Here is a 13,404-nt window from a genome sequence, read left to right as displayed (position 1 = left end):
AAGTCTTCAAATGTGCTGCATAGTCCAATATTCCCTCCACTCGGTCAAGCTGTGCTCCAACAAAAAAGGCATTTTCTTGCCCTAAATTGACATTATTACATGCTATTCCAGGACATCTGACGGCGTTACAGAGTTGGGATTATCAAATAAAGCACTGTAGTGAGAGTTTCATGCCCAGCCTGTGGGGAACCCCGGGGCAAAACAGGCTATAGCCTTGGTCACCAGAGGGGTCATGAGGTGCTCATGAGAGAAGGAGAAGGGGAGGGGGACCGTGGAGCTTCCGAGCTCCCCCTATGCCTCAGACACCGTGTGGGTGCTTGATCTGCATTCGTTCCCGTGTGGCCAGCAATACTCCCTACTTTTTGGATGGAAAAACTGGAGCTCAGAGGGCTTTAGGCAGGATTCTGACCACCCTCCCTCCCCCCCCCTCCCCCCCCCCCCCCCCCCCCCCCGCCCCCAAGGCTGTCTGGAGAAGACTCTGCCGGAGCTCCTGTCCCAAAACCCCAACCAGCCTGGGAAGCCTTCTCTGACAATCCGGGCCAGGCCTCTCTTCCCAAGGCCTCCGGCTCTCCCGCTTACCTGCAACTGACAGGCTCCCCAGCCCGGGCAGCTGGTGACAGAGCAATGCCTCTGGCACCCTTCTGGCCTCCCAGAGCTCTTGGGGGCAACAGGCTCTGGGCGTAAACAAGAGCTCCCCTCTTGTGAATGAGGAACAAGGCAATGGGGAAAGAGCCTACACCATAGAAACCCATGCAAGAGCCACCTCTGAAAAGCACAAAAGTATCACAGGCACTTCTCCAGGTGATGCCCGACTTCACAAATCCTTCACGCACACTATTTCATTTATTCCTCACAATTAACCTGTAAGATAATAAGTACTGCGAGCGCCACTGTATGCGTGAGAAAGCTGAGATTAAGGAAGGCAAGTGGCCAGCACTGCGCAGCTAGGGAGAGAGCTAGGGAGGGATGAGCGCCCCAGAGCTGGACAGCCTGGAGTCCCAGCTCGAAGCCTCAACTCTGGCCTCTCAGCCAACAGGCCTCCCCCACACCTCACCCGTCCAGCGGGAACTCCCGCCGATGCCGCTGCAATGGGCGGCCTGCTTAGGCGGTATTGCCGTGTGTCACTGTGACCCACAGGTGTCTGCACGCCCGTGTTTGGGGGGGGGGGTGGGGGAGGGATGGGTGATCGAGTTCAAGTCAAAGGAGGTAAGAAACTCACTGTCAAGACTCCCCCTAACCACAGGCTCAACTTCCTCCGGAGACCTCTAGACAAACCTCCCCTTGGAACAATCCACAAAGGTCACACGTGCCCAATTTGAGTTTTGCTTCCTTTTCCTTCTGCTGTCAGGCTCTAGGGCCTAGAAAGAAGCCAGAAGTAGGGAGTGGGTCAGAAAAAGACAAATCCAGGGGCGCTTGGATGGCTCAGTCGGTTAAGCGTCTTACTTCAGCTCAGGTCACGACCTCACGGTTCGTGGGTTCGAGCCCTGTGTCGGGTTCTGTGCTGACAGCTCAGAGCCTGGAACCTGCTTCAGCTTCTGTGTCTCCCTCTCTCTCTCTCTGCCCCTCCCCCACTCGCACCCTGTCTCTGTCTCTCTCAAAAATAAATAAAACATTAAAAAAAAAAAAGAAAAAGATGAATCCAGAAAGGATGAGAAGGAGGAAGGGAGGCTTGCACTGCCTGTGTTGCCTCAATTAAGCCCTAGATAAGAGTCTGTTTCTTTTTCCCTTGGAGGAGGGGAGGGGACCGGAGTGAGAGACGCAGAGGTATAAAGGGAACCATCAAGAGAGAAACTCCAGGGTTCCTTCCCCAAACAGGGGTCCCATTTCCCAAGTCCTACACACCCCTTTTTGCTGGCCATTGTCCCCTGGTGACGCCACAGTCATATCACAGTCTCTGGAGGCACCTGGCACGGAAGAGGCACCCTAGACATTGCAGGAGACCTTCAGGCAGCAGGCATCCTCCTCACTTCCGCTTTGGAAAACCCTGAACGATGAGCACGCTGCTGGGCGCCAATGTTGAAACCGGCCGCTGATTAAAGACTTCATTTGGGGAGGACGTGGCTACCAGGCCTTACTGGTAGCATGCACTGTTTGAAAGCACAGAGTGCCCACGTAATTAAATATTTTAAGGCTTCCAATAGCATTTACTTCCCTAAAATAAGGGAGACGAGCGTTGTTTCTCTCTCAAACACTTTCCATGGCAGTGCAAAGATATTATTCGGGCTTTAGTGTATATGCCCGCAGGGCAGAGTCCTGTCTGACCAGCACGTGGGAGGGATTTAATACATATTGTGCATGTTGGCTCAATGGATGAATGGCCTGACTTTAAAGTGAATCTGCACGACTGAATTATGGAGATGAGTCACTTGGGAAGCCAGCAACCTGGACATAAATGTTCCCAGCAGTTTCATTCATAACAGCTAAATGCTGGCAACAACCCAAATGGCCAACAACAGGTAAAGGAGTAAGCAAACCATGCTGCATGCATACGATGGAATTTTGCTTGGCAATGAAGAATGGACTACTGATATATGCAACAAAATGTGTCGCTGTGAGAACGAAGCCAAACTTTAAGAGAATATATCATGGGCGATTCCACTTATATGATGTCCTAGAATAGGCAAAACCAATCTATAGTGATAAAAAGCATATCTGTGATCTCCCGGAGGTGAAGGTGGGTGGGAGGTGAACATAGAGACACAGAGGAGCTTTTGGGCATGGGGTTAATTTTTCTGTATCTTTTTCTTTTAATATTTTTTATGGTTTTATTTACTTTGAGAGACAGTGTGTGAGCAGGGTAGGGGTCGAGAGAGAGGGAGACACAGAATCCAAAGCAGGCTCCAGGCTCCGAGCTGTCAGCACAGAGCCCAACACATGGCTTGAACTCACCAACCGCAAGATCATGACCTGAGCCAAAGTCAGATGCTCAACCGACTGAGCCACCCAGGTGCCCCCAGTTTTCTGTATCTTGATTGAGGCGGTGGTTACATGAATGTATACATTTGTCAAACTCCATCAAGCCAAACACTTAAAATGAATGCATTTTACTGTATATAAATTAGGCCTCAATGAAGCCATTTTTTAAAAGGGAAAAAAAGAAGCCATCATTTCATTTTGACACAAGGATTCCTCTGCAAGTTTCCTCTAAATAACAAATCATCTTCCCACCCTCAGGGCATTTAAATTTTCCTATTCCAGTTTTAAAAATAAAAGGGTTCATTCAGAGTTTTTCAAGAGTACATCTGTCACACAACATAATGTACACCTACCTGTGTAGGCACACACATTCACACATCCACCCACGTGTGCAAAACACACTCACAGGCACAGCCACCTTCTTCTGTCTTGTGTGATCAAAATACAATAATAGCAAGAAACACACATCCAAAATGTAGGTTTAAGAGCCTGCTGACTTATTTAAATCTGTCTGTGTGTGACTGTCTTTCAAGACAATAACACCAGATGCTTTAGAAGATCTTTAAATGACCTTAAGTACCTAAATATCCATGAATAGGGAACTGCTTAAATAAAATAGGATACATCATGTGGTAGATCGCTAGACAAGCCCGAAAAAAAGAATGAAAAGGTAGAAATGTGCTGATCCCTGGGATATATTAAGTGGGCCGGGGTTGGGGGGGACAAGCAAGGTGCAATGTGTTTATTATGCTAGGCTACTGTGTGAATAAAATGGGCGTGTATGTGTGTGTACGCCCTCACACACTCTCACACACCCCCTCACACTTGTTCCACATCGATTATGTCCAGAAGTCTTAATCAACAGGAATCAGGGGTTGCCTTAAGAGATGGAAACGACAGGATTGGGGACCAGAAATCAGGAAAAGGCTTATTCTTCACTAAAGCTCTCTTGAACCCTTTGATTTTTTAAGTCATGTTCTTGGGTTAACTTTTTACATAATTTAAATTTAAGTCAATACCTTTTGCCTTAGCTATTTCTAACCTCCAATCCCCCAGAGAGCAGTTTGCTTCAGTTACAAGACACATCTTAACTTTTTTTTATGTTTATTTTTAAGAGAGAGAGAGAGAGAGAGAGAAAGCACGAGCAGGGGAGGTGCAGAGAAAGAGAGGGAGACACAGAAACCGAAGCAGGCTCCAGGATCTGAGCTGTCAGCACAGAGCCCGATGCGGGGCTCGACCTCATGAACCATGAGATCATGACCTGAGCCGAAGTTGGGTGCTTAACTGACTGAGTGGCCCAGGTGCCCCACCAGACACATCTTAAACGCCCCTAGAAACTGGCTAACAGATTGTTTTCCCATCCCCTGTAGCCAGGTCATGGCAACCAACCCACCAGCAGCCATCATCTCCATGTGGCAGTCCTCCGGGCTGGACTGGAGGTCTGTGTCACAGATCCAAAGCTCTTCCAAGGCCACAACTGAAGTCAACTCAAGTTAGCACGTGCTTCCTCTTTTCAACAGGCTCAGAAATAGACCCAGAGAGCTGGCTCCGTGGGATGACAGAGGTGGCTAAAAACAAATAACTCTATGTGTACACAATGCTTTCCTGCACTAAGAAAACATCCAAAAGTGCCAAACCCAGGATCAACAGTGTGCAATGGTTTACAAAGCTTCAGATAGGAACAGTATAGATTTTCTATCTTCCTTCAGGGAAACGGCAGTGCATGATTGTGCATCCCAAGAGGAGATGGTGCATGCAAACAGAAGGAACTGGAGGCACTTACCCTACCCCCAGTGTTGTGAAGTGAAAACTATCCCACTACCAATCTGCAGTTTGCATTTTGCATTTTGCCTTGCAGTGGTCTCTCTCTATGGGTATATTTGTATGTGTGTGTTTTATTCTACATTTCCTATTTGTCACAGAAGGCCAATACATTGTAGTGTCTAAAGCTAGCCCACCTGGGTTCAAATCCTAGCTCTGCCTGTTACAAGCTGTGTGGCCCTTGTTTCAATTTCTTCATCTATGAATTGAGAACATCAGTGGCGCCTGCCTCATGGTGTTGGGAGGTTCAAATGACATGGTGTAGCACTTGGAGCTGTGCCTGGCACACAGCTCACAGCCTATAAATGTAAGGTGTTGGGCCATTATTGTTACTTCCTGCCCAGACTGTGAGCCAAGTGTTCCTTTGGGGTGGGAGTGTTCTGCACTTCTTGCTCCAGGGCTGGGCACAAGGCAGGTGAACACTAGAGACTCCAAGTGAAACTGAATGGATCCATGGAGAACAGCTTAGGCAAGCTGAGCTGGAGGAGCTCAGGACTGTGCAACCAGAAAAATTACCTTCAACTTCTCTGTCTCTGTGCTAGGACAACCCAGCAGAACCTTCCAAAAATGGCTGCTCACAAAGATGTTCATTTCTTGACTCCATTCAAAATCCAAGACATGTAATTGTTCTCCATCACTTCTGAGCTCCTCGAGAGGGTGTCTGGTTCCTAATAATAATCACAACCCCAATAAACACCCTTTACTGAGCACTTTACACGTGCTTTCTGTGTAAGGGAGGCAATGTCCTTATTCTTTCAGGGATGAGAAACTGAGGCTGATAGATTTAAATAACCTGCCCACATTCTCACAGCTTGAAGATGAGAAGCCTGGATTACAGCAGGGCTCTCCAACTCTGGACCCAATGCTCCTGGTTGCATTTTATAAAATTCACATAAGTATGAAATTCAAGAGTCATAAGCCACTTGGAAATCACCTGGTTAAAATAAGCAAAGAAATAGGGTGCCTAGGTGGCTCAGTCAGTTAGGCCTCTGACTTCGGCTCAGGTTGTGATCTCACAGTTTGTGAGTTCGAGCCCTGCGTCAGGCTCTGTGCTGACAGCTCAGAGCCTGGAACCTGCTTCAGATTCCATGTCTCCCTCTCTCTGCTCCTCCTGCACTCATGCTGTCTCTGTCTCTCAAAAATAAATTAAAACATTAAAAAAATTTTTTTAAATAAGCAAAGAAATAGGAATTAAAGGGTAAGAGTTTTTTAAATGTTCTTTTTCCCTATCAAATGAACCACAGGTGCTTTAGCTTTAGGTATTTTTGTGTTATTTGCTTATTAAAACATAAACAAAATTAAGTCTCATGATACGTTCAGTTGTTAAAAATAAAAAACTACATGTGAATCTTATAATGAGAAGCAACAGTCCCCTGCCCCATTATTCCCCAGGGGGGGCCAATTTTAAGAATTTCTATTTGGGTTTTGCTGGTATCACTGCCATGTCCTTAAATAAAATGCTTGTACCTCAATTTCCTGATTTTTTATTTTAGACACTCTCTTTTGCCTTGCTGCTGTGATCAATGAGGATTTAGTACTCTCACCGCCTCCCTCCACTTTCCCCCTCCACAAAATATACATCACAATTCTCAGTTCCTTCTCTATTCTCTGCAACTGCAAAAAAAAGCAATGTCAAATGTCAATCTCTTGTTCTATTGGCTATAGACAATATTTCCTAGGCCTCCACATTACAACTAGAGGACATTGGTGCCTCCAGCCCTCTCTGTCCTGCGATCACCTCTCCCACCGACCTCCACCCCCATCTATGTGTCTCTACTGTTAGACTATCAATGTTGACAACAGTGATGCTCTGTTCTCTCATCGTAATTGAGTTTTCTGTATATGCTGTTTCAAACATCTGAAAACAAATTAACAGTGTTTATTTATCCTAACTTTGTAAATGGTATTACATATATTGTCTTTTCCATGGGTCCAGTGTGAAAACCCATGTGCCACCCAATGGAAACTATATCTAGTATCCAATCTAAATGGATTTTTCCCCCCACTCAGTCAATTGCCTTTCTGAGATCATCAAGTTTTCCCTGGGTCCTTATCTCTTGGGTTTGCCTTTCTAGAAACCCCCACTCTCCTCCTCTTCCTAGTGGACGGACCGCTCTCTGGTCTGCTACACAGCTGTAGTGCTGTGACTTCTTTTCACTGCTCTGCTGAATGCAGCCACTGTTGCTGGAATCCATCATCTTCTTTGTTCTGGGTTACTCCCTTGTTTTTACCAGTAAAGTACTCACTGAGATAAAGTTCTGATTGAAATATTGATTAAGAGTACATTGAAATCCAGCTAAGACCTTGTGTGCCTGTCCTCACACATGATTGATACTTGGCTCTATACAGAATTCTAAGTTAAAAAAAATCATTATCTCTCAGAACTTTCTTTTTCTAACATAAATATTGCCAACGAATCTCATGTCAGCTTGACAGCTTTTGTTTAGTAGGTGACTCCATTTTGTTTTCACTCTCTGGAAGTTCTAGAATCTTTTTTATCTTAGTGTTGTGGACTCTCACAAAGATACGTCTCAGGCTGTCCTTTTCTGATTCATTGTGCTGAAACTCAATTTGTGGAAGAGGCTTTTCTCTTTTGTTTTTTGTATTGGCCTCATTTTCTCTATGAAACGCCTATTATCCAGATGTTGGACCAGTAGGATGATCCCTATGTCTCTTACTATGTGTTATACTTTTATCTTCTTTGCCCATATTCTAGGAGATTTCCTTGGCTTTGACTTACAACTCTTCCACTGTACTTTTATTCCTGATGATATTATGCTGTGTTTCCAGAAATGCCTTCCTATTTTCTCCTTTCTCATAGCATCCCTTTTAAAATTTTGACTTATTTATTTAGGTTTATGGATGCAACATATTTCTGTGGATACCAGTCCAGTGGTCTTAAGGTTAGAGAGTGGGAGCTGACCATTCTAGCAAGGGATCCCCACACCAGCCTTGCCAGTTCTCCCCAAAGCATTGCACCATTTGCTTTTGAAAGAACCATCCATCTTTTTACCTGGGAGTCAGAGTCTGGCTCCAGGACCTTCTGTAGTGAGAGTAGGGAGTACATAGTTGTACATATAGACCTTTAGATGGGCACATGTTTTCAGCTACACATCTCACGTCTTCGAGGTTCCTACAGTCTTCAAACTTGGAGCCCCTTCTGGGTCCTGCAGACAAGGCTCCAGTATCTTCTGCACATGTTCCTGGCTGTGACTCTTCAGTATTGCCATTCTGTCCCATCAATTGCCACCCTGCCCTCTACTTTCATCCCCAGAAAGTCACTGAGATAATGTGATGATAGATCCCTTCTGCTGACTCAGTTGTTATAGAATTTTATCCCTCCCCTTTTTTTCTTTGTCTGTTATTTAGATGGGGTCTTTAGTAGGCAGAGGAGCAAACATTTTTGCTTCAAGACGATCTTGAATGGAAAATCTAAAAGCATATCATCTTAAATGATATAATCCTGTGCTGGTGAGAGTAGAAAAGAAACAGACACTCTTGCACACTGCTGATGAAGTGTAAATTGGCACAGAATTTGTAGAGAGGGGTTTGGCGTTATATAACAAAAATCCTTTGACCTAGCAATTCCATTTCTGGGAATTTATCCCAAATCACACATGTGCACAATGATTTAACAACAAGGATGAGCATTGCAGCATTTTTTTAAGAGTGTAAAATTAGAAACTAATTGTTTAATAGTAGCCAACTATTTAAATAAATTGTGGCATATTCAAATCATTAAATACCATCACAAAGAAAGATCTTGCTGAATTATATTTAATGACATAAAGAGATATGCAACGTACTGTATTAAGTGAAGGAAAAATGAGATGATAAAGGAATATATATTCTATGATACAATTTTGTAAAACAAAAACAAAAGGTATATGGGTGGGTATATACACAAAGGGGAAAAAAAAGATTATCTAAGGAGGAGTGAAATAGTGTATAAGGTTTTTTTTGCATTTCTATACTTTTCTAAACATTTTACTTTTCTTCTATGTCCCACTATAACTTTTGTGGTTAAAAAATCAATAAATTTGTTGTTGCTTGAAGAATATTGTGTTGCTCAATCCCCTCATTTATAAGTAAGGAAACTGAGGCACGATGAGATTAAACAATCCATTTAGGCACCTGAGTAAATTACCCATAGCCAGGAAAGAGGATAGGGAAGGGAAGAGAAGGGAAAGGAAGGGGAGGGAAGGGACGGGAAGGGAAGGGAAGGGGAAAAAGAAAAAAAGAAACTCAGTTATTCTAATTTTCAGTAGAGTTACAGTGCAAGTTAAAAATGAGAAACATTATTTTAAATTACATATTTTTTAAAGTGTAGTTTTCTGGTCATATAATAATAGCACTACTCAATCCTAATCACCCATTTGGGAGTAACCAGGCATATTCTTAATTAGATACAATTTGAACATATTAAGGAAAAGCTTCCATAGCTCAACCAAATAGACACTACAAATCCTTTTCTTTGATCAAACCTCTTTCTCTACATGTGTTCCTCTCTTTCTATTGGGTGATGTGGTCCACATTTTTACACCTTATACACTGTTGCCTTTAAACTACCTTTCATGGGGGCACCTGGGTGGCTTATTCTGACTTCAGCTCAGGTCATGATCTCTCATTTCATGGGTTTGAGCCCCGCATCGGGCTCTGTGCTGACAGCTCAGAGCCTGGAGCCTGCTTCAGATTCTGTGTCTCCCTCTCTCTCTGCCCCTCACTTGCTCACGCTTTGTCTCTCTGTCTCTCAAAAAGAAACATTAAAAAATTTAAAAACAAGTAAAATAAAGAAATAAACTACCTTTCATGTAATAGACTTTCGTAACAACATAGACTTTATTCATCAGGTAACAAGCAAACATTTTTGTTGTGACACGCCCATACAGTGCCTATGACCTAGCTAGCTATGCTGCATCACCATTTTATTTCTACAGGAATACTTTGGAATATATTCTCTATTTGTCTTCAAATTTTAGAAGACATTGAAAAAATAATAATTAACAATGCTTGTTCTACAAAACTCAAGCATAGGTCTCAAATTTATACACTATAAAGAAAAATAGAATTTATTTCTATATTTCTATATCATAATCAGTAAAAAATTTTCCACCCATTGGATACTTACTCATCATGGGACAGGTTGTGACTCTATTGAATTTTGAAGGAAAACATCAAATTCTAAAAACTTCTAGATTTTGTATCAAAAAGGTAAGTTAGGCATAACTTCCAGTTTTCTGGGACACAGCCTGCCTGAACATGTACTCTAATGAGTGCGTGTTAAAGTTAAGTTGGATTTTTTTTTCTATAAATAAATGAATATGTAAGTGTTACATGTACAAATTATATATGAATGCACAGACTAGTCTCTGAAAATGGACAAGTCCCCTTATACATTCTGCTCTCATTTTCTCCACCTTAATGAAGTCCCAGGTCTTATAAAATGAACAGGTTAATGCAGCTGGAGGCACAAATCAGACATATGTGTTCTGAAGGCCACACCAACATCTGAATCAGAAGGAGAGACCTTCCTAAAGCACACAGCAAAGGGGACCTGAAAATTATCTGTTCAAGCCCTAATGTCAGAAATAGTTGCTTAACTCACAGTGTTCTATCCTGGATGTTAGACTTCCATATATATTTTGGACAACCACAGAAAAGAGTTATATCACATATATATTGTGCTATAGACCATATGAGATAGATTTCATGAACCCAAATCTACTTTGTGAGGACAGCTTGGGGCTATCTACAATCATTAATTACTTAATTAATTAACTGGGTAGGGCTTGAAAGAAATAGAAGACATAAATCACTGCTCAAGCATAAGGAAAGTTCTCAGCCTTTCAAAGAGATCAAAGAAAAATAGAACATCCAACTCTATCCTTACAGTAGTCAATGTTTTGTTTATGGCTCAGAGTGGATGTGTAACTGGAACTTAGTTTTCGTTAATAGATCTCTTCTAATGTGTTGGAGTTTTTGTTGGTTTTCATTTAGATTATTTCATGCCTTGGCTGCAGAAAGGCACTTTTCAAAGTTTGGGTTTGGTGATTGTATGTTAATGTATCTGTTAATTCATCAAGGATGGCCTTCCTGATACTCAAAGGATCCAGGCCTGTGGGTTTCTGGAAGGAGAATGGAAGCATCGGAAGCAGAGGAAGAACCAGTGCAAAGGCGTAGAAGTGGGAGAGGACTTGGCCTGGCCAGGAGTAGTGGAGGCAGGTGTGACTGGAATAGAGGGAGGGGAGGGGCAGCTGGAGGTGAGGTCAGAGAAGTGAAGCACCGTGAGTACTTGGGCTTTGGCTCCCAGAGAGATGGGGAGCCAGGAGAGAGTCTGAGAAGAGCAGTGACATGCTGTGGCTTACGCTTTGGAAGGGTCACTCTGGCTGCTGTATGGAGAATAAATCTGAGGCACAAACAAGGAAGCAGGAGGGCGGCTTAGGAGGCTCTCCTAAGCATCCAGGTGGGAGACGACGGTGGCCGGGAAGGGATGGTAGTAGTAGTGATGGCCAGTGGCCAGATTCTGGCTATATTCTGAAGGTAGAGCCAACAACAGGATCGGACGCAAGGTTAGAGATGAAAAGTGGGCCCAAGGATAGCGCGGAGATTTTTGGCCTGAGCCAAACATGGAGCTGCCATCAGCCGAGCAGGAGAAGGACCGGAGCGGGGTGGACGGGAGAAGGGGCGCCAGAAAGAGGGTGTGCACAGGCTGGGCTGGAGACACCTCTGAGACAGCCAAAGACAACTGCATACACGCAGGGAAGGGCCCAAGCTTATGATCTGGATTTGGTAGTCACTACAGGTAAACGGTACAGATCCACAGGCCCTGACCCACAACCCTGACATGCAAAAGGCTCTAAAAATTTGACTTTTTCTGAAGTTTGGGTCAAAATCATTTGGCAACAAACCCTGACCCATGTTAACACAAGGCTATTTATTGTTCCTATTTACCCCATTAAAGTGAATGTTTATCCATTTGTGCTAGAAATCTTAATTTGTTTGATCATGAAGGGCTGCCCTACGGTCTGCTGGAGGTGTTGTGTAATACATAGAATATATACTATATGAACCTTCTAGAATAAAAAAAAAAAATGATTTCTAAGCAAATCTGGCCCTAAAGGTTTTGGATAAGGGTTATAGGTCTGTAGTTTGAGTGAGCCATGACACTGGAAGGCTGAGAATTGATCCCAAAAGCCCTCCAACACACAGAGATTGGGCGATGTGTGAAAAGACCCCCATGCAGAGGACTGACCTCCAATCTTGGCTGGAGTCAACTTTGACTTCCCTCCTTCTTTCCTCCAAACCACCACCACCAAGCAAACAAGCACTTATCATAGATACATGGCTTATAAAAGCCTTGGTTTTCTTGGTTTTCTCCATGTCTTCAAAAGAGATGGCAAAAAATCTCTCTCTCTCTCTCTCTCTCTCTCTCTCTCTCTCTCTCTCTCTCTCACACACACACACACACACACACACACACACACACACACATCCATAGTTTTTACTAAGACTGTTAAACACTGACTTTATGCACCGCTGAACTACTCGCTGTAGTTGTTGCAAGGTGGGGTGTGTGTGATGAGGGGGAAAAAATGTAGAAAACCAGAAATAATGCTTGTAGTTAGCATAAAGACATTTCCTGTTTCTGGGAAGCCCGTCTGCCTACTGCTGTTGCTTTAATAGACTGAGTGTCCTTCCTCCCACCATCTAAACACCCAAACTCCAAACTTCTGTCAGGATGTGGTGGCAGAGGCTTCCAGAAGGACACCCAGACCCCAGGCCTGTCACAGGAAAACACTGCTCCTAGATGCGGTGTCTCAGCCCCTCCCCCTGCCGTCCCCTTGAGCTGCAGAACCACAAGGTCCCGACAGGGGCAGCCTTGTGTTCTAAGGCAAGACAGAGAAGAGGTGAGAGGATTTAGAACAAGGCCAGGGAAGCTGCTGTGGACATGGCTGCCATCATGCACACTGCTATGCCTACATCCATTCCTGAGGATAAACGCGCTCTGGACCATGCTTGCTGGTTTACTGAAGATAAGTAACCTTGTACACAGTTACAAAAAAAATTAAAAGGTAGTTCTACTCACAAATCCATCCAACCCCCAAACAGACCCAGGTTCTGCTGCCTTCCCAGACCCCACCACCCAACCCCCCGCCCCCCATCCATTTCAACTGCCCAGGATGCAGATTCCGAGGCTCAGAAGACCTCCAGATCAGCCTAAACCATTGGCCCATCTCAATTCTAAGAAACAAGAGACAAGAGATCTCTATTAGAAATGCTGGAAGCTCCTTTATTCATAAACAGGTGAGCAACACGCAGAAAATGGAAAACCGGTCAAGATAAGTGTTGAAACCGGGCAGTAGATAGAGGGGAGTCCATTATCCTACCTTGTCCACTTCTGTACATGTTCGAAATTCCCCATAAGACAAAAAGAAGGGTGGGGGGGAGAAGGAAGTACTCAACTTCAATATCCAGGTGGACCCATGTTCCAAGGCCAACCCTAGGTTTTTGTAAAGACCTCAGCTGGGGAGCAGGTGCCTCGTTGAACTCAAACCCTTCCCACCTCCCGTTCCAACCAATTCAACCCAATACCTTGCTAGGGACAAAGGGATGGGTAACCACAGCCACTGCTGTCCTTTCTGGCTCTCATCACGGCCCCTCTGAAGA

At 44.1% G+C, this 13,404-nt stretch overlaps 1 protein-coding gene across 5 annotated transcripts in view; it reads right to left on the bottom strand.

Moving 5' to 3' along the window:
* Positions 1 to 13,404, bottom strand: part of PRKCE (protein kinase C epsilon) — a 494,970-nt gene that overhangs the window by 315,770 nt on the left and 165,796 nt on the right. Inside the window, exons 1-2 of one of the 5 annotated variants that reach the window (XM_053200551.1) lie at positions 7,751 to 9,888; positions 5,254 to 5,405 (exon numbers count right to left, since the gene is read on the bottom strand). The exons of 2 other annotated variants lie outside the window; for them this stretch is intronic. In XM_053200551.1, coding sequence (XP_053056526.1) covers positions 5,254 to 5,328 — 75 coding nt within the window. In that variant the 5' untranslated portion in view covers positions 5,329 to 5,405; positions 7,751 to 9,888. Of the gene's footprint in view, positions 1 to 5,253; positions 5,823 to 7,750; positions 9,889 to 13,404 lie in introns of those variants that run through there. 2 more of the 5 variants (XM_053200553.1, XM_053200552.1) reach the window with 2 other exon arrangements.

Source organism: Acinonyx jubatus, chromosome A3 (genome assembly GCF_027475565.1).
Source record: "Acinonyx jubatus isolate Ajub_Pintada_27869175 chromosome A3, VMU_Ajub_asm_v1.0, whole genome shotgun sequence".
Lineage (NCBI taxonomy): Eukaryota > Metazoa > Chordata > Mammalia > Carnivora > Felidae > Acinonyx > Acinonyx jubatus.
Note: the sequence above shows the minus strand (reverse complement) of the source record. Positions and strands in the feature narration are given on the sequence as shown.